General features: G+C 42.5%; 1 protein-coding gene across 1 annotated transcript in view; it reads right to left on the reverse strand.

The window, feature by feature from the left end:
* Nucleotides 1–21,686, reverse strand: part of FNDC3B (fibronectin type III domain containing 3B) — a gene marked incomplete at its 5' end in the record, with an annotated part of 143,564 nt that overhangs the window by 64,510 nt on the left and 57,368 nt on the right. Inside the window, 2 exons of the mRNA XM_082287954.1 lie at nucleotides 15,253–15,537; nucleotides 16,463–16,706. Coding sequence (XP_082144080.1) covers nucleotides 15,253–15,537; nucleotides 16,463–16,706 — 529 coding nt within the window. The remainder of the gene's footprint in view (nucleotides 1–15,252; nucleotides 15,538–16,462; nucleotides 16,707–21,686) is intronic.

Raw genomic sequence — 21,686 nt, forward strand, 5'->3', positions numbered from 1 at the left:
GCATGATTCACCCACCTGGGACTAATTGTCCCTGAACAACAGACAGTCGATTTGCATTTCAGTCTTGGTCCCTTCCTCTCCCTCAGCTGACTGAACACTGAGTATCTGACATGAAGACAGAAAATCTCTGTGTGTCAAACCCCCCCCCCAAACACTGGGGCTTGCAGGGGCAGCATGAGCTGCTTTCCTCCGTTGCCATCGGGAACAGAAGCTCAGTCATGTCAAGGAAGAGCCCAACTAACACTTCAGGTCATTGTCCCATTATAACTTTTCCTCTCAACATCTGTTCCCCACATCTGTCATGGCAAAACTCTTCCTCCTAGGAGGAAGCTGGGGGTGGGGATGAATTCCTTGTGAATGCTCAATGGGGTCCTCTGAGGGACAGTACAAAAATCTGAGTTACCCTGTTAATCCCACTGTCTGAGGGAGATTATGGCACTCCCAAGCTGCAGCATTAGGTTCTAATTCCCAGGCTGTGGGTTCTTTGGATCCAATGTTTTTTTGCAGAAAAGCCAGCTGAAAGACCTGGACTACATCTAAGCCTGTATTTCAGTCCTCTCTTTTTTCAGAGTTTTGAATCATAAACAAAAGTCTTTAGATACAACCAGGAGTAAATGCCTCTAAACACCAAACACTTTCTCAGCAGCTGTTTGGTGCTAACAGGGTTTCAGTGTCAAGTCTTGCTGAACTAAAGCCTTTTATTCTATGCTTCTGTTAGCCTGTGTCTATGTTCCTTTCTGCACGTACAGCACAAATATAATTTTCAGACCTTTCCAACCATACTTTTAAACACCAAGCACAGCTTTAAAAAACAGGGAAAAAAATGTCAGTTCAAGGTAAGTTTGAAGCTTCCATCCATAGTTTACATGTTTGCATGAACAGCAGCTGTGTATGTAAATGGTTTGAAATAGCTAAAAGCTCTAAACTAATTAAGATTTTCCCATTGCAAATACACATTTTAGGTTTGTTCTGCATTCTTTCCCTCAAGAGAGGAAAAGGTCCAGCTCAAGACTTAGCTTCTGGCCACAGAAAGTATTTACTGTTACAACAGCCTTTCCATTCCAAGGGAATGACATCAGCACTAGCACTTTGCAAACTTTGAGTCTAATTCTCAAGCAGAGCTCCATGCTCACAGATATGCCAGTCATAACATGACATGCTTTCTCAGAATTTGTTCCAGATTTATCGGGGCTGTGACCAGCTTTAATGCTGGGAAAGAGCTTTCATCAGTCACGTACAGCACAACCTACAGCCCCCGAGAAAATGAACTCTTCAAAACACAGCCCAGCTCCTCTGTGAGCTGCCTGCCGATGTCAAAGCTGAAGGCACCAAGAAGAACACATGCACACTTTCAGGGAATCGCAGAAATATAAGTTAATAAACTCCTTGTACAAGAACAAACCTAAAGCTGCAGATGTCACGCAGCAGCTGAGTCACAGGACCAGAGGGGATGTGACAGTCACCAAGTCCATCCTCCTACACTGAAACATGATCATCAACACCCAAACCATTTCTCTGAGATGGCTCCCTAGCCCATTTTTTTCAAAATAAATGACATTAAATAAATTACCTCCTGCCCCATGATCATGGCAATCTCCAAACTTCTCAGCTAGTCGAACTACCACAGCATGTAACTCCTCTCATCACTGGGAAGATCATCTCAACTCTCCCTGCTGAACCTGAAACTTATCCCTTCCTTTCTGCACATCTGCCCCAGGCCAGTTCATCACCCCTTTCTTTGTTGCCACCTTTCACATACTTGAAGGAATTTCTTCCTTTATCTAAAAGCAAGCTCATTTCTCCACACCTGTCTTTACCAGACCCCACTTGCTGCTGTCCTGTGCCATGTTTTTAAATTGGTCTCCATCCTTCTGAAGACGTGGCACAGCCCTGCCCACCGTGAACCAGCTGGGGCCCTGGCAGCACCAGAACTAAGGACCCATTCACAGAGCTTTCTTGGAGGTTTCCTCTTCTCTTTAATTACAGAATAACTTGACTCTTAGGGTTTGTAATCTCCTTTTCCTCCCAGAACTACCACCTAATTAAAAAACCCAGCAGGTTTGAGAACAGCTATCTGCAGTGCAGTACATGGCTCTTGCCTTCATCAAACTTTTTATTTGAAGGCCATCACAGAGCTCTCCTCCTGTCTTGTTCTCCTTCCCTGACCCATCACGCACTCTCAACCCTATCAGAGCCTGATATGGACTGTAATTTAATAACTCTCAATCCTTATTCCATCCTTCAAGTCCTTAATGAAAATATTGAATAAAATTAGACCTAGGACAAATTCCTGCCTAACCCAGTTTGATGCAGCTTTCCAGTCTGTCAGGGAGGCAGCCCAGGACTGGGCAGGGTCACTGATAAACTGCAAGGCTACTGCTGCCTGACAGATGTGATACTGGGAAGGGCAAAGCCAGTGTCATGCTGAACACACAGTACTTAAAAAAACTCTTCCCGGCACTACTTCCACACTGGGCAGAACAAGGAGCCCTTCAGAATAAAAGAAAAACCTGTGAAAAAATATATTTATACTCAAAACAGTCAATCACACCATGCTGAACCTATAATACACCAAGGAAGATTAATTAAGCCTACAAATGCCTAGATGAGATTTCTAAATGTTAAATGTTTCCAATTTCTGTTCATTACACGAAAGCTAATAAAAAATACCAATGATAAAACACAATTATGGCTCCCCAGACAAAGGTAGAGAGATTGATGTTATCTAACTTTAGATACAATTGTTAAAACATGTTCTAATTTTTTAAAAATTGCTGTGCATGAGTGTATCACAATTTTTCCATTTCTAAGTGCCTTCCCACTGTTGCTATCTGAATTCTCCTGCTAACATGCCTTAATTAATTTCTAGGAGCTTATTTGTCATTATTTGTCCTTAAAGACCAAACCATATATAGAGAGAGGAAAAAAAACAAACAAAACAAAAAAACCAAACAAACAAAACAACAACAACAAAACAAAACAAAACAAAAACAAAACAAAAAAAAAAACACAACCCCAAAAAAACAACACCACCACCAAAAAAACCCTCAAGTCACTCCCCGAATAACTGAAGGCAAACAGAACAAAACCCCTGTATAAAACTCCAGAAAATCACAAATCACATTTTCAGATCTGGAACCAGAAAAATCAAATCTCTAGTCATCTAGATTCACTGGGACAATAAAGCAAAGGATAACCAAAGTGCTTTGCCTCTACACCACTGTGATTTAGGCATGAATTTAATCCCATGTTTCAGAGATGTCCTGGCCATAATCCATATCTGTTGACCTGCTAGTTTCACCTTGACTGCTTCAGTATCCTATTGTCCATAGGACAGGATACTCCAAAGTACCTGGAGTGCAAATTCACAGCTCATCCTTCTTCAACCAAAGGCACTTGCTATAACAGGGATCAGGATCAGATGTGGAAGCATTCAAATGTACATAATGAAGTCACCTGGGCTAAAAAGTGTTTTAAAAATAAATGCAAGGGTGCCCAGTCCTACCTGTCCTCCATTACTGTTTGGATCTATGCTTTTCATTGGGGTGGAGGAAGGAAAATAAGATCAGTAGCAACCTACAAGGGAAATAAAAGGCTGGATGCAAGGGACAAACGGAGGGTAAGTGACATGTTTGGTTTGTTTTTTCTCTGCTTCTTTGCTGCTACTGCTGGAAGACAGCAAAAACAACTCCTACTTTACTGGCTGGAGATCTGAGCGAATTCCTACTGTGAACACGCAGTTGGTCCATTAGAAGGCAGAAAAGGGCTTTCTTAGTAAAATACAGCAACCCCCCATCTCCATCACATCCATTTGACATCTTGAGCCAGCGCTTTGTACATCTCCCAAAGCAGATAACAGAGGCAGTGCACTGTGGATGGCTGCAGCTGGCTGGGTTTGAAGGAACACCAAATTAAACAATGACATAACCCACAGAAACAGAGGAAGCCCAAGCCGAATCTGCTGGAACAACAAACCACTTACACACAGGACCTCCTCTTGGAGCGCTCTCTTTTCATCATTTCAACTTGCTTTAGCTTATTTTCTGTGTCAAAATATTTTTTCTTTTTATTTTCAACAGCTTCCCTTTTGCTGTTCTATTGCAGCAGCCTGCAGACTATGTGGGGTTGGGAAGACAATAAAAACTTTGCAGATAAACAAAGTAGTGTCCACCCCTCCAACTTCTGGTCAAGTATTTGACAAGAAGACTGGAAGTCCCTCCTAAAACTTTCCTGGAGCTCCTGACTCCCACTTTCCAGGTAGAAGGCTGATGTTTTGTTCTCACTACAGACTTTGCCAACAAACACTAATCTCTTCCTAGGAACAATGATGTTCTTCACACTCCTCAGAATAGCGCAATAAAAATTGCACAATAGTTGGGATGCATGGAATTTCCTTACCCTTAATTCCTTCCACTTATTTGCGTGCTGCTTCATGCTTTATCCCTCTTGTTTCTCCTCATTCCCTGTGACTGCCTGTCCAGCCTTTGCCACACTCAAGGGTTGCTCTCCAGGCTAAGGAACCCAGTTGTCAATCAGGAGGGGATGTAACTTCTGCCGAGCTGCACCTTGCTGTCCCCAGCACCCCAGGTGACATGGCCATAAAAACTCCACAGGTTTCCCCAGCTCAGAGTAGGAGGAGGGGATGGTCAGCAGCAGGGCTGAGACACCCATGTTTGTTAAACTGTGAAACAGTGGCTCAAAAGGATGTCTGACAGCAGCTGTGAAATTATACCATCTGGCATTTACAGAGGGGAGATTTCCTCTCAGAAAGAAAAGGTTCCCTTCAGTCCTGGCATCTGACTCTCACAGCCAGGCAAAGTAGGAGCCTGAGCATCATGACCACAGACAGTGAAAGGAGACTCAACTCCTCCTTGCACTGACAAAAAGCACAAGTCTGACAGCACCAAGAATTAGTCTTCTCTTCCCAACCAGGTCACTGACAGCTCCACTGCATCCCACCACAAGCTTGGTTTTGTCTCTGTCACTCCTGAGTGTCTCTGCTGGGACAGCCACACCAAGTCCTGCTGGGGCAGAGGTGAGTCCTGAACTCTACAAGAACTGAGGTGGAAAGCACAATCCCTCATGAACACAGAGTGACAAATCTCCAGTGTGCCCAGTCTGGACTTTAAATTCCTGTGTCTGCTGCCCCATGCCAGTGAGGAAATATTTTCCTCTGAAATACCATCCCCAGTGTTGGGGACAATGGCACCAGTATTGAACACAAAATGAAACTTACTTCTTGGCATTCAAAAATATGACCATAGGCAATTCTGGCCATAAAACCCTTTGTTAATCTGCCTATTACACAATAAGAGCATTTTCCTGATCAAACACAAAACTAGCCAAATAACCTGCAGAACTGCGTATTTGCACAGAAAAACAATCATACAGCACAGCCAAAACAGACTCCATAGGAGTTCCAAACTTGCTGGGGATTAAACAGAGCACCTCAGCCAAAATTAACAACTTCCTTGGCAGTGAACCTTGTAAAGCCACGGAGTTTGCTACAACAATAGGAAAGCAGCAGAGCACTTCCCCAATGCAGAGGCACAGCAGCACCCGTCATGAACTAAGAAAGTTTTAAGAAAATGACTGCAGGCCAAATTTCGCCCTCAGTCACAACTGAGGGCAGAAAGATGCTAGATTCCTCAGGAAAAAAAAGTGGAGTTTTTTTGTTTGGTTCGTTTTTCTTGTTTTGTTTTTAATACAACCATACCAAATCATGATGCTAGAAAGGCAAAGATTTTTCATGAAGCCTTCACTGGGATTTTTCAGTGGCAACCTAGTGAGGGGCTGCAGTTACAACATTCTTTGAATGAACCCCAACCTAAGCTCTTCTGTTACCAATGTAAATCACTGACCTACTTCTCCAGATGAAAACTATGATACAATGAAATTGCAATGAGTAGTGGAGGAGATCACAGTAATCCCAGAAACCATTTTTCTCTTCAAGAGAAAACAAAAGACAACATTTTTTTCTTTCCACTCAGCCCAGGCACCAGAGCTCAGAGATGAGGGAAGGCAAAGAGCTTCCCCTCCCCTCTTCAAATCAACCCAAACACCTACAGATTGACAGCAGAACAGAAATAAATTCTCTTCCTCATGACAGATGACAATCAACTGACTCAAGCAATCTCAGCCTAAGTTGTTTTGCAGTCAAGTCTGAAGGATGAACTATGACTATGTGAGCTAGAAGGATACTGAACAGAACATTTAATAAACACTGAGGCCTAAATTTCTAAAATGCAGAAGTCAAAACGGCTGATGTAGTCTTGTCTGTGCCCTCCCATGTCTGAGATGGGAAGAATGAACTCAAGAATGTTTAAAAAACCTGATCTATATTGTCTGTACCAATTTTCTACCAGTGAGCTAAAAGCAGTGCATGGGCAATTAGCAGTCCTGTATGGAACAAGGGCAAAATGTGATCTTGGATATTTGCACAACCAGTTTCACCACTAAGAACCTTTCCAAATATTTAAAATATTTCACAGAAAGATCCACCTGATTACTGATGGCTGGGAAGGATTCGGCAAAGCTACAGGAATTTCAACTCATTCTGGATTTCATTGCTAAGACGAAATTCAGGCACAAGTCACATGAATTGCAGTAAATCAAAGCAGCTGCTTCTAAGCACAGCTCCTTAGAGGGAATAAAAGAAACAAAAAGCCCAAACTTGAGCTTCAGGACAAAATCTTTTATAATAAACCTTGGAGAAAATTGAAATGGCTGCTTCATTTTAGAACAGTGTTTGTCCTTTCTGTTAACTGCAACACTCAAAGCATCACCCTGTGTTAAGAATTTTTCCTCCCCTTAAAAGCAAATATACTGAAAGTCACAAAAACTTTGGAAATCAAATTCCACCCTTCCTCAGAAAAGGAAGAGTAACTGATGGGGTTTGAAGCACAGCCTGAGAGAGTTCAGTAAACAAATCCTATTAACTTCAGGGGGACATGAAATTTCATTTCACCACCTTTGCAAACCCAGCTGGAAATACAGACGGACATTGTTCAGAACATCTGGCTATACAAGTAAGTGGTGTTCATTAAATCATTAGACTTCAACTTGTTTTATTTTTTACAGTCTGGAGGGAGGAAATGTTCCACCTCTTCCCTATAAATACCCTCTCCCTTTTGCCTCAGTGTCCCAGATACTGCCAAATAAGGGAAACACGATTCCCTTCCTTTGTCGGTGGTCCATGCTATCTCCTCCTAACTGCTGAGGATACACTGCTTATCTTGCTCTGAAGCTCTGAGATCTTGGTGTAACTCTTCTCCCCATCACAGGCATTTAATCAGTGAGCATTTAAGCAGGATGAAAATGTACTTTGTATGATTTTTTTTTTTCTGTTGGGTGTGTATCTATAAATTATGTAAACTCCTAGGAAAAAGGTTCAGATTTCAGTCTTCTGGATTTGACCGTCAGTTGCAGCAGAAGCTGCAAATTCTTGAGATAATATGAAGATCCTCTGGGGGAAGAGGTTGTGCCTTACGTCATTTAGCACTGATTTCCTGATAAATGATGGAGCAGGCAGCTTATCCAGCTCTCCCTGCCAAGGAGATCCTGCTGGCAAAATGAGGCAAGGGAGGGATAAAAGCAGATGAGAATAAAAATATGAGAGTCTACAGAAACTGATCAGGATTGGGAAAAACAGCTTTGAGGTGAAACACCAGCCACTGCCAAGAGGGTTTTTAAGCCCCAGTAAGGTCAAATGCAAGCCCCAGTGCCAGATTTCCCCACTCTTTACTAGATATGCCGTACACATTCCTCGGTGGACTTTGAGCTGTGTTTCCTGTAGTTAGCACACATAGGAAGATTAGGAAGCTTCTAATGAGGTTTATTTTGTCACAGCTGCTGTGATGAGACTGAAAAATGTAACCAGAACTGTGGTGACCCATTCTGCCCCATTGATGGCTCAGAGTCATGGATGCCCAGACCACCAGCTCTCAGAGCACCTCACAACCACGCTGGAGCCCGTGTATCCACACTACCCTGGTGCTCTCTTCGCATTTTCAAGTACAAAAAGTCTGAACGAAACCAAGTTTGAGGCATTTCCATCTGCCTTTAAAACCAGCTGACACTGAAGATGGGAGAATATTGCGCAATTAAATTAAGAGGAGGTGCTCCCACTTAGCTGATGAAGAGAGTCTCTTATCTACAACTTCTGGTGCCGAAGTTATGAAGCTGGTTCTTTAGTCTTTCAAGATAAGCACATAAAAATAGCGTGTATCTCCTCTCTGCCTGCCTCAGCCCTTCCCAGCTTGCAGAACTCGGTGCCAATGAAGCAATGTGGTGTGAAAGAAGGTGGGACTGCTGTGGCATCCAGGCTTCCCATAAACTTTGGGTTTGTTCCTGCAGTATGGATGCAGCAAGAGAACACCTCCGTGTTCGTGACAGGTCACATGCAGACAAGATTTCACAGGCTTGCAAATTCCTGGGAATTATCTGCACTCAGGCAACTTCTGGGAAAGAGTTGGCCAAGATGCACGAGAAGGAAGTACCCACAGGCAGCTCAAAGCAAAACACTGCTGGGTTTAGAACTGGGCAAAGCTATGACAGAGGCAGGGAGTGCACTGGGCATGGACTTGGTTTTCATTTGTGATATTTAGCTTTCACCTTTCTCCATCAAAGCCCCCATGATGTGAATTAAGCCTCAAGACAGCAAAGTAAACAGATTTGTTTCCCTTCCTCAACACAGTGTATTTCAGTGACATTGGATCAACATTTCAGCCATTCTTTTTGCTGGAGAAAAGACACAAATTAAGCCTCATCTGGATGCAGGCACACAGACGGACATGAACTTGGGAATGCACTCTACCTGAACCCTGCAATATGTTTCTAATACAGCCATCAGTCTACATAAAGCTCACTTAAGTGGTTACTTTACGTGACTGTTAGGCAAAGTATTACTTGGTGAGAATCTGTGTGGCCCAGCTAATGGAGTTCAGTCTGGTACACAAAGGTGTATCTGACACTCATAACCACTTTGTTTACTGCCTGAAGGAGCAATTCACAGCCTATTATTTCAGAGAAAATACCAAAGATAAAGACTGCTGAAGAAGCAGGCATCTTTCCAAATAGAAACAAACAAAAGCACAAGCTCAGTCACGATGTGCGAGATAAAGTCAAGGCACGAGAGTATCACACTGGAAATTCCAGGTGTCGAAAATGAACAGTGGATTCTCAAGTTCAGACTGTGCCCTAATTAATGCATCCTATTTCCTCTCATGCAGTAAAACTTAGAGGAAAACAGCAAAAAGCACACAAAATCTGTTTCTAATGAGATATAAGGCTGAAGAATTCAGACAAGTAGTATTAATGCCTACAACCATAGAAAAAAATGCAGCAGAAACAGTAACACCATTTAGATTTAATATATGATGCTGATCTGTGCTCACAAGATTCAACACGTGACTGGTTCCACTAAATATTATGTTTCACATTGCATCACTTGGTATAATACTAAAATTCACTTAACCTGACAGATGTATTTTACTCTTCAGAGTGTTTTTTTCCATGTTATTAATAAAATCACTGTGTCAGTTTTGACAGGTTGTTTTCAGGAGACAATCTTATTGAAACTCCTTATTTTATAGAAGCAAATACATTTAGGGACACCACAGAAGCTACATTTAACAGAGGGGTATTTTGTATGGCAGCAGAAAGAACATTTATGACCAGTTTTTTCTGAAGAACATTTCTACATTTGTATAACAAAAGTCTATTAGCATGTACCAAATCAACAGTTCCTGGCTAAAAGAACATAAAATTTACATATATTGCCAGTGTTTCTCAGCCTCTTTGCTTATGTGGACCAAAAGTGATGAAACCACTCTTTTAAGCTTTTAAATCTATAGGATATACAGGCACAAATAAATGTATGACTCAATAAGCAAAATGGATTCAGGACCAAAATAGAAAAGAATTGACAGGATCTAGAATGAGTAAGAAGAGGAACTTCGCCTGGTTCCTGTCTGCACTGAATCACACCTCCTTCAATTTCCCTTTAATTCACAGGCTCTGGATTAAAACAACAACAACAACTTGATATAGTTAAACTAAAATAGAAAAAACCCCACGTTTTTCCTAAGTATATTTAAATGTGACACGGAAGATTCAGAGAGAACAGGATGGGGCTGTACCAAGAACACCTCAGCTCTGGCTTTTCATACGTCACCCACTCATCCTCACTTCTCAGCAGCTTGCAGAGTACATCCCACCCCACTCAGGGATACCTGAGGGTACGTCCTCACCTCAGAACTTCTGCTTTGGCAAGTACAGTACTTATTTTAAAACATTTTCCAATTAAAACCACCACTGGCAGAAAGTTCTCTTGCCAAGCCCATTTTCCATGCATTCACAAAGCACTTCTCTCTAAGAAATGAGCATACAGAGCTACCCACATCTCCTGAGAAACTTCATCAGCAGTACAGGCAGGAATTTGAAGCCATGGTTTTCACCTTTGGGAGCAGCTGGAGGCTGCTTCAGTGCACAAAAATCAGATTTACAAAACCTCCACAATAGGAAAGCAACACCTCTGAGGCTTGCACACATGTGACAATGGTACTACAGGAGTTTATGAACTGTCAATGGTCTACAACAACTCTTTGAACTCTACATTGATTCCTATGTTTTTTCCTCCCTTCTCCACATGTACAGCACATCAATGCCACATGCAAGAAAGCAGCTGCTCAGAGCACTGAAGTGCACACCAAAGTCAGTTTTCCTCACTTGGAAAGCAAATCTGCTTTTCAAGACTGAGTTAGATGAGTTCACAGACGACAGGTCAGTGGGTGGGTACCCAAAGCACCGGGCAGGACTCGGCCCTCCCTGGTGCCTGGCAGGTCTGGATGCTGGTGGAGGAGCCGGGAGAGGGGCGTGGGATGTGTGGGATGTGTGCAGGCTTGCAGGCTGCCCCTCAGCATCATCTTGATCACACTGCTGGGCTAGACAGGCCCCTGTTCTGACCCTGTAGAGCCAAATCTTCTCAAATGAGGACAAAACCTTCTTTAAGAACACCTTCCTACAGGCGCATGCGACCGGCCCAGAGCCGCCTCCCTGCCCGGGCTGGGTCTGTTTGTTCTGGCACCCAGCTCCTGCACAGGATGCACGCCACAATCCATTGCCTGCTTCCCACTTTTACCCATTTGAAGTGTTTCAGTTTTTGCTATCTTAAGCTCTTCAAACTTCAATGAGGAATTTAAAAAAAAAAAAAAGAAAAAAAAAAAAAGATTTTTATCTCATTCAAAAGGGAGAAAAGAAAAGATGTTTCATAAGGAAATAGGCGAAAGCATCGTAAGAATGCTCAAAACTGCTTATGTTCCCACAGTACTTGCAGCCACACACAGAACTTCTCAAACTACCAGATCACTGCATGACCAAGAAGGGAGCCACTGAGTGCACGAGAAGGAAGTGACTCAGACTGAAATTCATAAAGGACAGCATGAATGGGACAGGATTTCCGCTTGCAGATCTTTTTACATGGCAAGGCTCCTTTATGAAAAAAAAACAAAGCTCAACCCACAAAAAACCCAACCCCGCTCCCTCCTCTCCCATTCGGTTTTTAAAACAGCTCTGCAGAAAAGCTCCAGGATGGATTTTTAATCAGAATCCCAGTATCATACCTCCAAGCCTTCTGCCTATACAAGACACCATCCATCATCCTACCAGAAACACTGAGAAGAATTGCTAAATTTTCAGTCAATTATAAACCGTCAGTTTCTGGGTTTTTTGCCTTAAAACAGCGTGTTTCCAACATAACAAAAACTCTTTTTTTACAAGTGCACCGCGCAAAATAGCATGATGCAGTCGAAAAGGTCAGAATTGCACTTATTTCCCCAATCTGAAACTGTAAATTCCTAGTAAAAAGAGGATGTTGCTATGTTACAGAACCAGCCTGGGCAGAGACACCTTCCACTATCCCAGGCTGCCTCAAGCCCCATCCAACCTGGCCTTGGACACTGCCAGGGATGGGGCAGCCACAGCTTCTCTGGGCAACCTGTGCCAGGGCCTCCCCAACCTCAAAGGGAAGAATTTCTTCCCAATATTCCATCTAACCCTGCCCTCTTTCAGTTTAAAGCCATTCCCCTTTTTCCTGTCACTCCATGCCCTTTCCAAAAGCCCCTCTCCAGCTCTCTTGTAACCTTTTTAGAGGCTCTAAGGTCTTCCCCTTTCTCCAGGCCCAACCCTCTCAGTCTGTGTTGATAAGGAAGGTGTTCCAGCCCCTCTTATTATTCCTACAACACTGTAATAATCTCAGTCACAGCAGAGTGGGTGTGCTAAGGAAGGAGTAACACACCCCTCAAAGAAATCACTAGCAAGAGACAAGGAGCAGGACAAGCATCACCTTAAACACAGTGGCAGCAGATCCAAGAACACAAACTCCCACCTTCCCTGTCACAAATGCCCCTGTGTGGATCATATTCCTCTGCTGATTAAAGCAGACACTCCAATTGCCTCTCAGAGCATCAGCTCAGGAGCAGCTGGGACTGCTGGGAGAGGTGCCCCTGGCAAGCTCCCACCCCTGCTTCCAGCACTGAGGCAGCTCCCAAACTTTGCTTCAGACAGCCCAATCCCAAAGGACAGCAATCACTGTCACTACACAGCACTGTGTACTGACACAGGCTGTTCTCTGCAGCAACCAGAGCTGAGGCTGTGCAAGTGCCTGCTCCAGCTGTGTCCGGAGCTCCTAAAGCCCCCTCCCTCGCCAGCAGCTGGATCCCAGGATTGCTCCATCATCCAAACACCCAGAAGCAGCATGCCAGTTCCACTGCAGGAGCACACACACCCTACAGCCAGCTATGAAACGATAGGCTATCAAGCATGTCACAAACCCAATTAAAAAATGTGTGCAAACAAAGCCCTCAGCTCCAGCTCTCCTTCACCTTATTCCAAATCTTACTGCAAATTCATACATTCCTGCTTGCCTCTTAAGGAGTTTTTTGGTTAAGTGGTTTTCTAAATAAAGACTTCTCCACAAATTTTATACATATATATACACATTTTTATATATTTATGTATCTAAAAATAGGTTTTCCATGCTATTCTGCAATTTTGGAAGCAGCCACACAACACCCTCAAGTTTTTAACTATTAGCAGGCTTGAACAGATACACATCCACAAAACCTGTAAGTTTAAATCCCTTTGCTAATTCTTGCTTCTGACACATTCATTTTCTTGGCTATTCTAAACACACAGTCATCTTAGCAGCAAAAATCGAATTAGCAACTGAGCCCAGACTGCTGTTAACTCTAACCCAAATAACCTGTATGGCCACATTAGGTGGGTATTCATCAGTAAATCCCCAAATAATTAAAGAAGAAACTGAGAAGGTAAATATAAAGCAGCAGATATGATTAGAAGCTTGTAAATACCAAATGGGAAGTTATTTTAGGGAGCTGCTTCATGAGAGCCTTTAAGAAACCTCTGTGACCTTTCTGCAGGAATTTGCATGGAAGCTTCCATGTATGACTATAATAATACACTTTGATGTCAAAACCATCACTTTTGAACCCACTGTATCTTTTTTTTTTCTTTTAATACGCAACGTATTCCTCTCTTCCTGCTTTGGTCATGGATTTACTGCTGAGCAGGTGATGCGACTCCAGGGCCGCCACCTCTGGGTGCTGATGCAGAACCTAATTTTAAAAGGCAGGAGGGTGGGACAAGGGATGCTTATTTGCACAGCCTCCTGTTAGGGACTTTTCCACAGCTGGGGGAGGACTCCATCCCTTGCTGTTCCCAGTTTGAAGGCACTCTCTGGCTGACAAGATTGGACGTGCCGTAGCCTTGACTCCACTGATTCTCCTGGCATTTTAAAAGCACTCATGGCTCTTCAGCTGCAGCACAGCAGACTAGCCCAAGGCAACAAATTAGACAAACACAAGGGTTGCAGGAAACCCTCAGACAAGATGCTTTTAAATTATTTCTAGATTATTTCAGAAGTGATCAGCCAGGCTGACTCAGAACTCACTGAGCCTATATTGCAAGGCTATACTTTATTCCAGGTCTTTCACACATGTGCTTCAAACACCTCATGTATTCCACCTCAGATAAACACCTAAACATAAGTAAGAATACTAAAGTTCACGTAAGCTGATTGGCAAGAAATAACTAGAAAGTCTAATGCAGTGATTCATTTTCTTGGATTACAGCATTCCCAAATACAGCTCCTTGCTAATTCTAAAGACCCTGAAAGCACATCTGCAAACCCTCATTCCTTACCATGCCAGCAGCATTTTTTTCCCCCCTCCTTGGCAATTGGTACAGTTAATTTTCATGACTATTTCTTTTGGTTATGCCTCACATGTAAAAAGAACACAGCTATATAAATATACACTATAGACAGATAATGGAAAACCTATGTTATATGCATAAATTAACTCAAGAGATTTCAGAGTGTGCTACATTGCAAATATCCTGGACATGCTGCTTTGGTTAGGACATCAAAGTTTGTTCAGGAAGCTGTTGCTGTAGCAGTCAGCAAAGGGACAGGCAGAGAGGAGAAAGGCAGGTAGGTATAAGGGATTATAACAAGCTACTAAACTAAATTTAGGTAGAACTGGCTGTGTGCAGAATGGCTTATGATAAAGGAGATTTGATTACAGTAAAACATTGGGTTGTTCTCTAAAGTTTTACATTTTTAAATGGCAAGTCTCTGAAAATGCTGAAGAAAACTATTTCAAAAGTAGCCAGACTTATTTGACCACTATTTCCAATGGCTAACATTAAGAAAACTTCTCAGTTTTCTTTGTTTTCAACTAATCTTATTTTCACTGAACTTCCACATAAAAAAAACCCCTTGGTTTTTCAGCCATCACCTCTAAACCTTCTAATAACTTAACTAGGTTTACCTGTAGGATATACAAAATAGTGGTTCCGAGTAGTCAAGATTTTGGTTATAGCTCAATTGTCTGTGAAGATTTTTGCGAAGTGCCAAGATGCCTCTCTGAAAAGCAGAATAAAACCAAGACCTTGCCCGTAAAATGCATTTCTGCTTCCAACAGATACAAAAAGAATGATGCTGCATCTACCAAGGGAGTAGCCACGAAAGATGGGGAGGCACCAGGTTCACCTTACAAAACAAACACAGCCCAGCAAGCCCAGTGTTCGTATTTAAGTTCACACTGTATTAACACCGCTTTACGCGTGGGTGGGAGTGTTTCTTGGCAGGGCCGCTGGATCCATACAGAGGAGGTCACAAGCCGGAAAGGTGCAATAAAAAGGAATTAAAAATAAATAAAACCCTCTTTTTACCATGTGGGTCTTGTTCATTTGACTTTGGGCTGCTCCTTGCTCTGCGCTCCGGTTTCTTGAGGGCCGGGGCTCCCCCGCCGCCGCTGCTCGCCCCGTTGTGGCTCTTGGCATAACCATTGTACACCGTCGTGCAGCTGCCTATATGGCTCTTGTAGATGGAGGAGGGAGGGCTGTTCAGGCGGTTCTGGCGGTCAATCTGCCTGTCTTTAAGTTTTTTGTGCTGTGGTTTGCTGTACTGATCTTCCCTGGTGATGTAGCTGGACATCCCATATAGTGGTATGATTTCTGAAACGGAACGGTTCACCCGCGTTAACTCGGACCAACAAAGATAATTGAGGTGGCTTTTTTTTTTTTCCTCATAAAACCAAATTCCTGGACATCTCCAAATGAAAAGACTCCAGATGTTTCTGGAGATTTTTTAAAGAAAACCCTTTTTTGCAATTATTTTGTATTAACTGTGCTCCTTTGATGATAGAATTTTACTCTGGGAGTGTGTAAAATACAGCAATTAGGTTGAGAGTTTTTCCCCTCCTTTTCAGTCTTTGTGTTTCAGGGACACAGATTTCAAGCAAAAATCCAGACAGAACTGATCTTTTGGAAAAAGCCTTCATAAGTTCAGAGCAATTTAGCATTTTCTTCCTCAGGGCCTGACTGGACAGAACAAGCTGAGATGTGCCGGTTTCAAGCTGCCAACCCTGATTACATGCAATTTAATTTCCCAGTATGAATAGAATTTAAAATCATGTCAGTTGTGCTGCCTAAGGAGAGAAGTACAACATGAAGTAGAAGCTTTGGGAACTAAAACTAGCTAAAAAAAGTTTGAGAATTATCATAAATATTATGTGCACTCCTCAGATACACTTCATTAAATACAATCCCCACTTCCCCCCTCCAAGGATGACTCTAACTTAAGGCAGGTCAGCTTGCAGGAATCACAGTATTTCCTGCTTTTTTTCTATAGTTCAATCCCCTTTGTTCACCTTGAGTGTGAACCTTGAACATATCATGCCCAAAACAGTTTTGTCTTTGTTAAAAAATAAAAATGGATACTCTGGATAGCTACAGCCCCCCACTCAGGATATTAAAGGAGGCTCCATCCATGTGACAAAGCCACTCTAAGTTCTCCACTTCATTCCTATTCTTGGTTCCCCCAGCCCTTAAAACTTGCTGAACACAGGTGTGAAAGGCCAGTCCCTTCCTCCCAGCTCACCTTGCTCTCCATATATTGTTGGGGGAAGATGATGCTGTGGGAAAAACTGCGGTGGCATGTCCCCAGGTCCAGTGACAGGAGGGTAAAACGCTGTGTGGGAGTTGTGAATGAAATGGGGATGGTGTGTCAGGTAGGGGGGTAAGTGATGGGTTGGCGAGATGGCCGAGGGGTAGCTGGGAGGGAAACACTCCGGAGACTGCGGCGTCACCACCACCCTCCGAACGCCCGTGCTGTCCTCTATCACCTGGAGAGAAAGGGAAAGGAGCACGTTAGGCAGCATCTGAACCAGGCACACCTTTAAAACAGCACTGTTTACAGCTTGTCCTCCCACTGGAAAACAGTTGGTCCTTGGGTTTAGCTTCATGAATAAACACAATTCTAAAATTAATATCAGCAGAAATAACCATGGTGGTGATGTGGCTTTTCCTGGAGACTCAGATACCCACACCAATCACTGGGAGCTGTAGTGCTGCTCGTGATAACTATGTGGGTAAGGGACAGAATAAATAACCTGCATTTAGGGAGGAAAACAATTGGAAAAGGAACACAAAGCACCAAAATAAGTGTACTCATTGGGACTGACCATAAAATTTCTACCACGGATTTTGACAGTGCCCTGAGTATGGAGTTAGTAACACTTTGGAAAGCAGCTGGCACTGCTATTGCAGGGAGGCTGCGTGTGTGCAGACATGTACTCTGCAGGAACCTGCTGTGCTGGCCCACGTCTGCAAAGGAGCTCCTCTGTTCATAACAGGTATCTGCTCAAGAGAAATCATAGGGCAGAGGGTTTGTTTCTGTTACAGAGCTGGTCTACACATCCACACAAACCAGCTCTGCATATGCATAACTTGGCCCCTAACGCCAGAGTCAAAGCATGTAAAAACAGATGTAGGAAGGTGGAAATGTGCTTAGGCTGAAAAATGTTTTTCGGATTATAATTTTTCCAGAGCTGTATTTCTGGAGAACAGTCAACCAGCCAAATTTCAGTCCAGTCTTAGGAGCCAAGCTTTTCTTGAAGCTCATTCAAAAAGCTTCTGCCATTTCTTATATTAAAAAATACAACCACATAAGAACAATTACTATCCCTTTGACTCAGTATGCTGGCACGCATGAGGTAGAAAAGCATGAAGGAAGCATAGTTTAATTTCATACAACAAACAGATTGTTAAAAACTTCATTTGCTCTAAACTGACTGATGGCACACAGATGGAGGAGTATCTGTGATGAATATGTTGTATGAGATAAGTGAACGTGCACCAAAGGCACATGCTGCAAGACGCTGCCACTCTCAGCTGATTACCACACCATCAGCTGGAGTTATCCACACCCCCCAGCAGCACCAGCAGAAGAGACCCTGCTGTGGATGCCCACACTCCAGTGGCTCTCATCACATCCCAGTGTCTTTACTCTAAACCACAAAGAAAACTCTGCACCCTGAAGCAGAGGAATGGCACAGGCACGTGGCTGTTTCTGCCACCTGTGCCAGCCCTGCCCAGGGGCAATGCCCGCAGCCCTGAGCAGAACTGCTCCAGCAAACACCAGCTCATGCCTCAGGCATCAACTGAGCAAGGTATCACAGGGGAAAACTCACCTAGGATTAGCCCAATTCCTCCCCCAGGCCATGTGTGCCTCAGGTTATGTGTATTTACACCTGTTAGCTACGGGATGTGACCATGGACATGGCAATTTCTGTGCTTTGGCTGGCCTCTACAGAAGACAACTTTTTATAGAAAGTTAATTCCTTCACTTGCAACATTTCACATTAAAAATGCATTGCTTGCTGAGTAACCAAAATAGTAATTGTTTTGACTTAGCATACTTGATTCTACCCTCAAAATTTACTATTTCCACTAGCAATGTGTCAGCTGCCAGCTTTAAATTTCAAAGACTTTACAGAGCCCTCAAAAGACAGATGAACCTCAGAGATTTAGACTATCACATCCTTTCAACCACTGCATATTCAGACTTCCCATTTCTGCTACTAGTTCTACTCCACAGCACCTCTTACCCTGCTGCCAGGTCTCAAGCCCGCACTCTGAAACCTGGAAAAGAGGGAAATCCTTTTCCTTGTAGCACGTATTTGAAAAACAGAACTACTTATCTAGGACTGTGCACAGAAGTGCTGGATTTAACTCTCAGACTCTGATCTTGCTGTTGCTTAATTGAGAGAGCAAGTTCCTACATCTTGATGTGAAAGGTTTTCATCGTGGCTTTAACTAGTCCAAGCCTCAAAGCCAACCCCAATCTTCCAGGCAGGTACAAGTTCTTATCTCTGCATCTAGACAGGCTACACATGTGTTTAGTGCTCTGGTGAAAGATGAGTATATTAAGGAACAGATTTAGACAGAAAGTTTGTACGCTGAGAAGCACATAATGTAAACCATATTTAAAATTATTAGGATTCAGCTTCCTGAAATATAATCTATAAAGCAGGGAGGGAAGCTCAGAGTCCTGTCAAAGACCTTTTTGATGAAATTACCCTGCTAGATGAAGCTATAAAATATCAACAGGACTGAGAGAAGCCAGAGATGAGGGGATAGAATAGAGAATTTCAGTTGGGAGGAACCTACAACCACCAACTAGTCCAACTCAGAGGATGAGCCAGCCTTCCAAATTACTTTGGTCGAAAAGCCAAGACACTCATATCTTTTATTTGTTTCCTCCCAGCCCATGAATGCTGACAGCATTCTTGTTATTCCATGTGCCTACTTTACACATGAACACAAAAACACAGGGGACCTTGCAAAACCCACGTAATTTCCCAATCCTGCAGGGCATTTTCTCTCTAAACTAGGAATTATTGATATACATTTCTGAAGCTGTACATACTGTCTTTAAATACGCTGTTCTGTCCTTAACAAATCAAAGTTGGTAATCTGATTTATTATGCACTACATGCATTAGATAGCTATGAAGACTGGAGACATCCCTTGACCTGTAAAACCTGCAGTGAATAGATTGCACTAGTGCCATTCTGGGAGACAACACTCAGCTCATCAGAGAAAGTCAGTTTTGATCCACTAATGAAAATAACATAACTTAGCAGAGAGGTTCACTTTGCTATTTTAAGAAGAAATCTGCAATTCTTTGTATCTGCTTAAAACCATTTGTCACGAAGATCATAAATTCATCTGGAAACACACTGCAAAACTGTCTCTACTTCAGTGCCAAGAAGCAACAAAATCCTAATCCCTGTTGAGGTCTCTAGATGCAACTGGAATATTAAAAGTAATTGCTATTACTAATTTTAGCACTTTATATTTAGAGAAAACAAATATCTCTGGTCATTTGGCACCTAGAGATAAACTTTCATTATTTTGTGGGGTTTTTTTCAAACAGTTAGTAGGTAAATTATCTTTTGCTGGTATTTTTTCTGCTTGCTGGTGTAACAGGCATGCCACCTCAATAACAATACTATTATAGCACAGTTCTGTGTGGGTTTTCATCCCGTATTTTAGGGAGCTTAATTGCTACATGAGGTGGGTGATGATCTTTCAGGGCAGTCTGGGTTAACATTACTCATGCACAATAAAACTGCCTCCCCCATTGGCTGTCACATTTTGGGAATGCCATTTTAAATGTTACTTGTTTTCCAGTGCAGATATCACTGTAGTAACTAGAGATAATTCACGTATTCAAAGTACATGACAAAGCTCCATGTTGTCTCATTTTTCTCCGCTGAAATTTAATATTACACTCTAAGGAAAAAGACATGTTAATTGTGCACAGGTAAACTGTATCTGTATTTTGTGAGATCCAGTTAAAGAAACACAACCACCCTCATTCTGTAACACACATTTACTGCATGAGTTTAATATGGTAACATGCAAGTAATTTCCACTTGCTTTCAAAAAAACCCCCAAACAACTCTTATTTCACTTAAATTTAATGTGCTAGATTCAGCAAGGCCATCTGGAGCATGGCCACTGGGTGGACCACAACCAATACTTCAGGAATTTCATAAACTAATTTGAAACTTCATTCATAAATCAATCTGTACCTCAAAACAGTACAGAATGAGCTCATTCAGGAGGCACTTGGATGTCAACATTTTATTTATTCACTTAATTTCTTAAAGATGCCAATCCGAGTTCACGCCAGTCGTGGCAAGTTTGCATCACTATCTTTAGAATCCATCAGTATTAAATCAAGCACCAAATTAAATCTATACCTTCAACGTGGAAAACAGACAGATAAACATCTAGAATGCTGGCAAGCATGTTGGGGTACTTTAAATCTAGAATGATACAGTTCTTCAGGACCAGTGCCCATGAGCTCAAAAGGATCATGGCTTGCACCGTATGAGATCTGCACAACCTTCCTTGCGTTCAAGCTTTAATGAGGATCATCCTGGTAAAGGATGCCTCAATTGACTGCAGTCTACAAAACACCCAGAGCAGCTCTGTGAGCAGTAAGCCTCACAAATGAGCAGTCTGTCACTAAAACCTGATGCTAGCCAAACATGCTTTTGGAAGAGAACAGCCCTCTTAGGGAACAGGATGTACCCAGGACCAAAATCCCGATTTTCGAGGATGGGATAGATTTTCTACCATTTTAAATGTCATTTAAAGACATTCCTCTTTCCAGAAGTTATGCTTTAGTTCTGTCAAATGTCATGTGTTTGGGGCAGGGATATTGAACTGCAGGATCATGGCTCATACTGAACAGTTCAGAACATACAAACCCCATGGCCAAAGAAGGCTTTTAACACATGATCCAACCAGTAAATTTACCCTTTAGGCTTAAAATACCTGTGGCAGAGATCTCATATTAACAAACCTGTAAATAAAATCAAAAGTAGAGTTTCATACCAAATTTTTATGTCCAACTACAGACAAGTAACTTCTCAAATTCGAGTGGAATTGCTCCAAATTTATTTGAGAGAGAGAGCAGTCCTCAGCCAGCAGCACTAAACAAACAAGTGAATGATCCTGCTTTTTGATATTTCCATTTTTCTAGTTCTCTGATTAGAATACTCCAAACCCTCGTTCTCTCCTCCCTGACATACACTGAAAAGCAGGAACAACAACCCATGATATTGTCCCCAAATTTAACACCTTAGCCTCCAAATCCTTAATCTCACTTAACAGTTGAAGCCAAAATTGTTGGCACCACACACATTTAATGCGGATTTCTCTGCCATGTCACCTTCCACAACCAACTTTTACAGCAGAGATATCGCCCACCAAGAGCACAGCAAGGAACTTTTCCCCTCGTCTGTATT

This window comes from Coloeus monedula (assembly GCF_965178545.1).
Source record: "Coloeus monedula genome assembly, chromosome: 10".
Taxonomy (NCBI): Eukaryota; Metazoa; Chordata; class Aves; order Passeriformes; family Corvidae; genus Coloeus; species Coloeus monedula.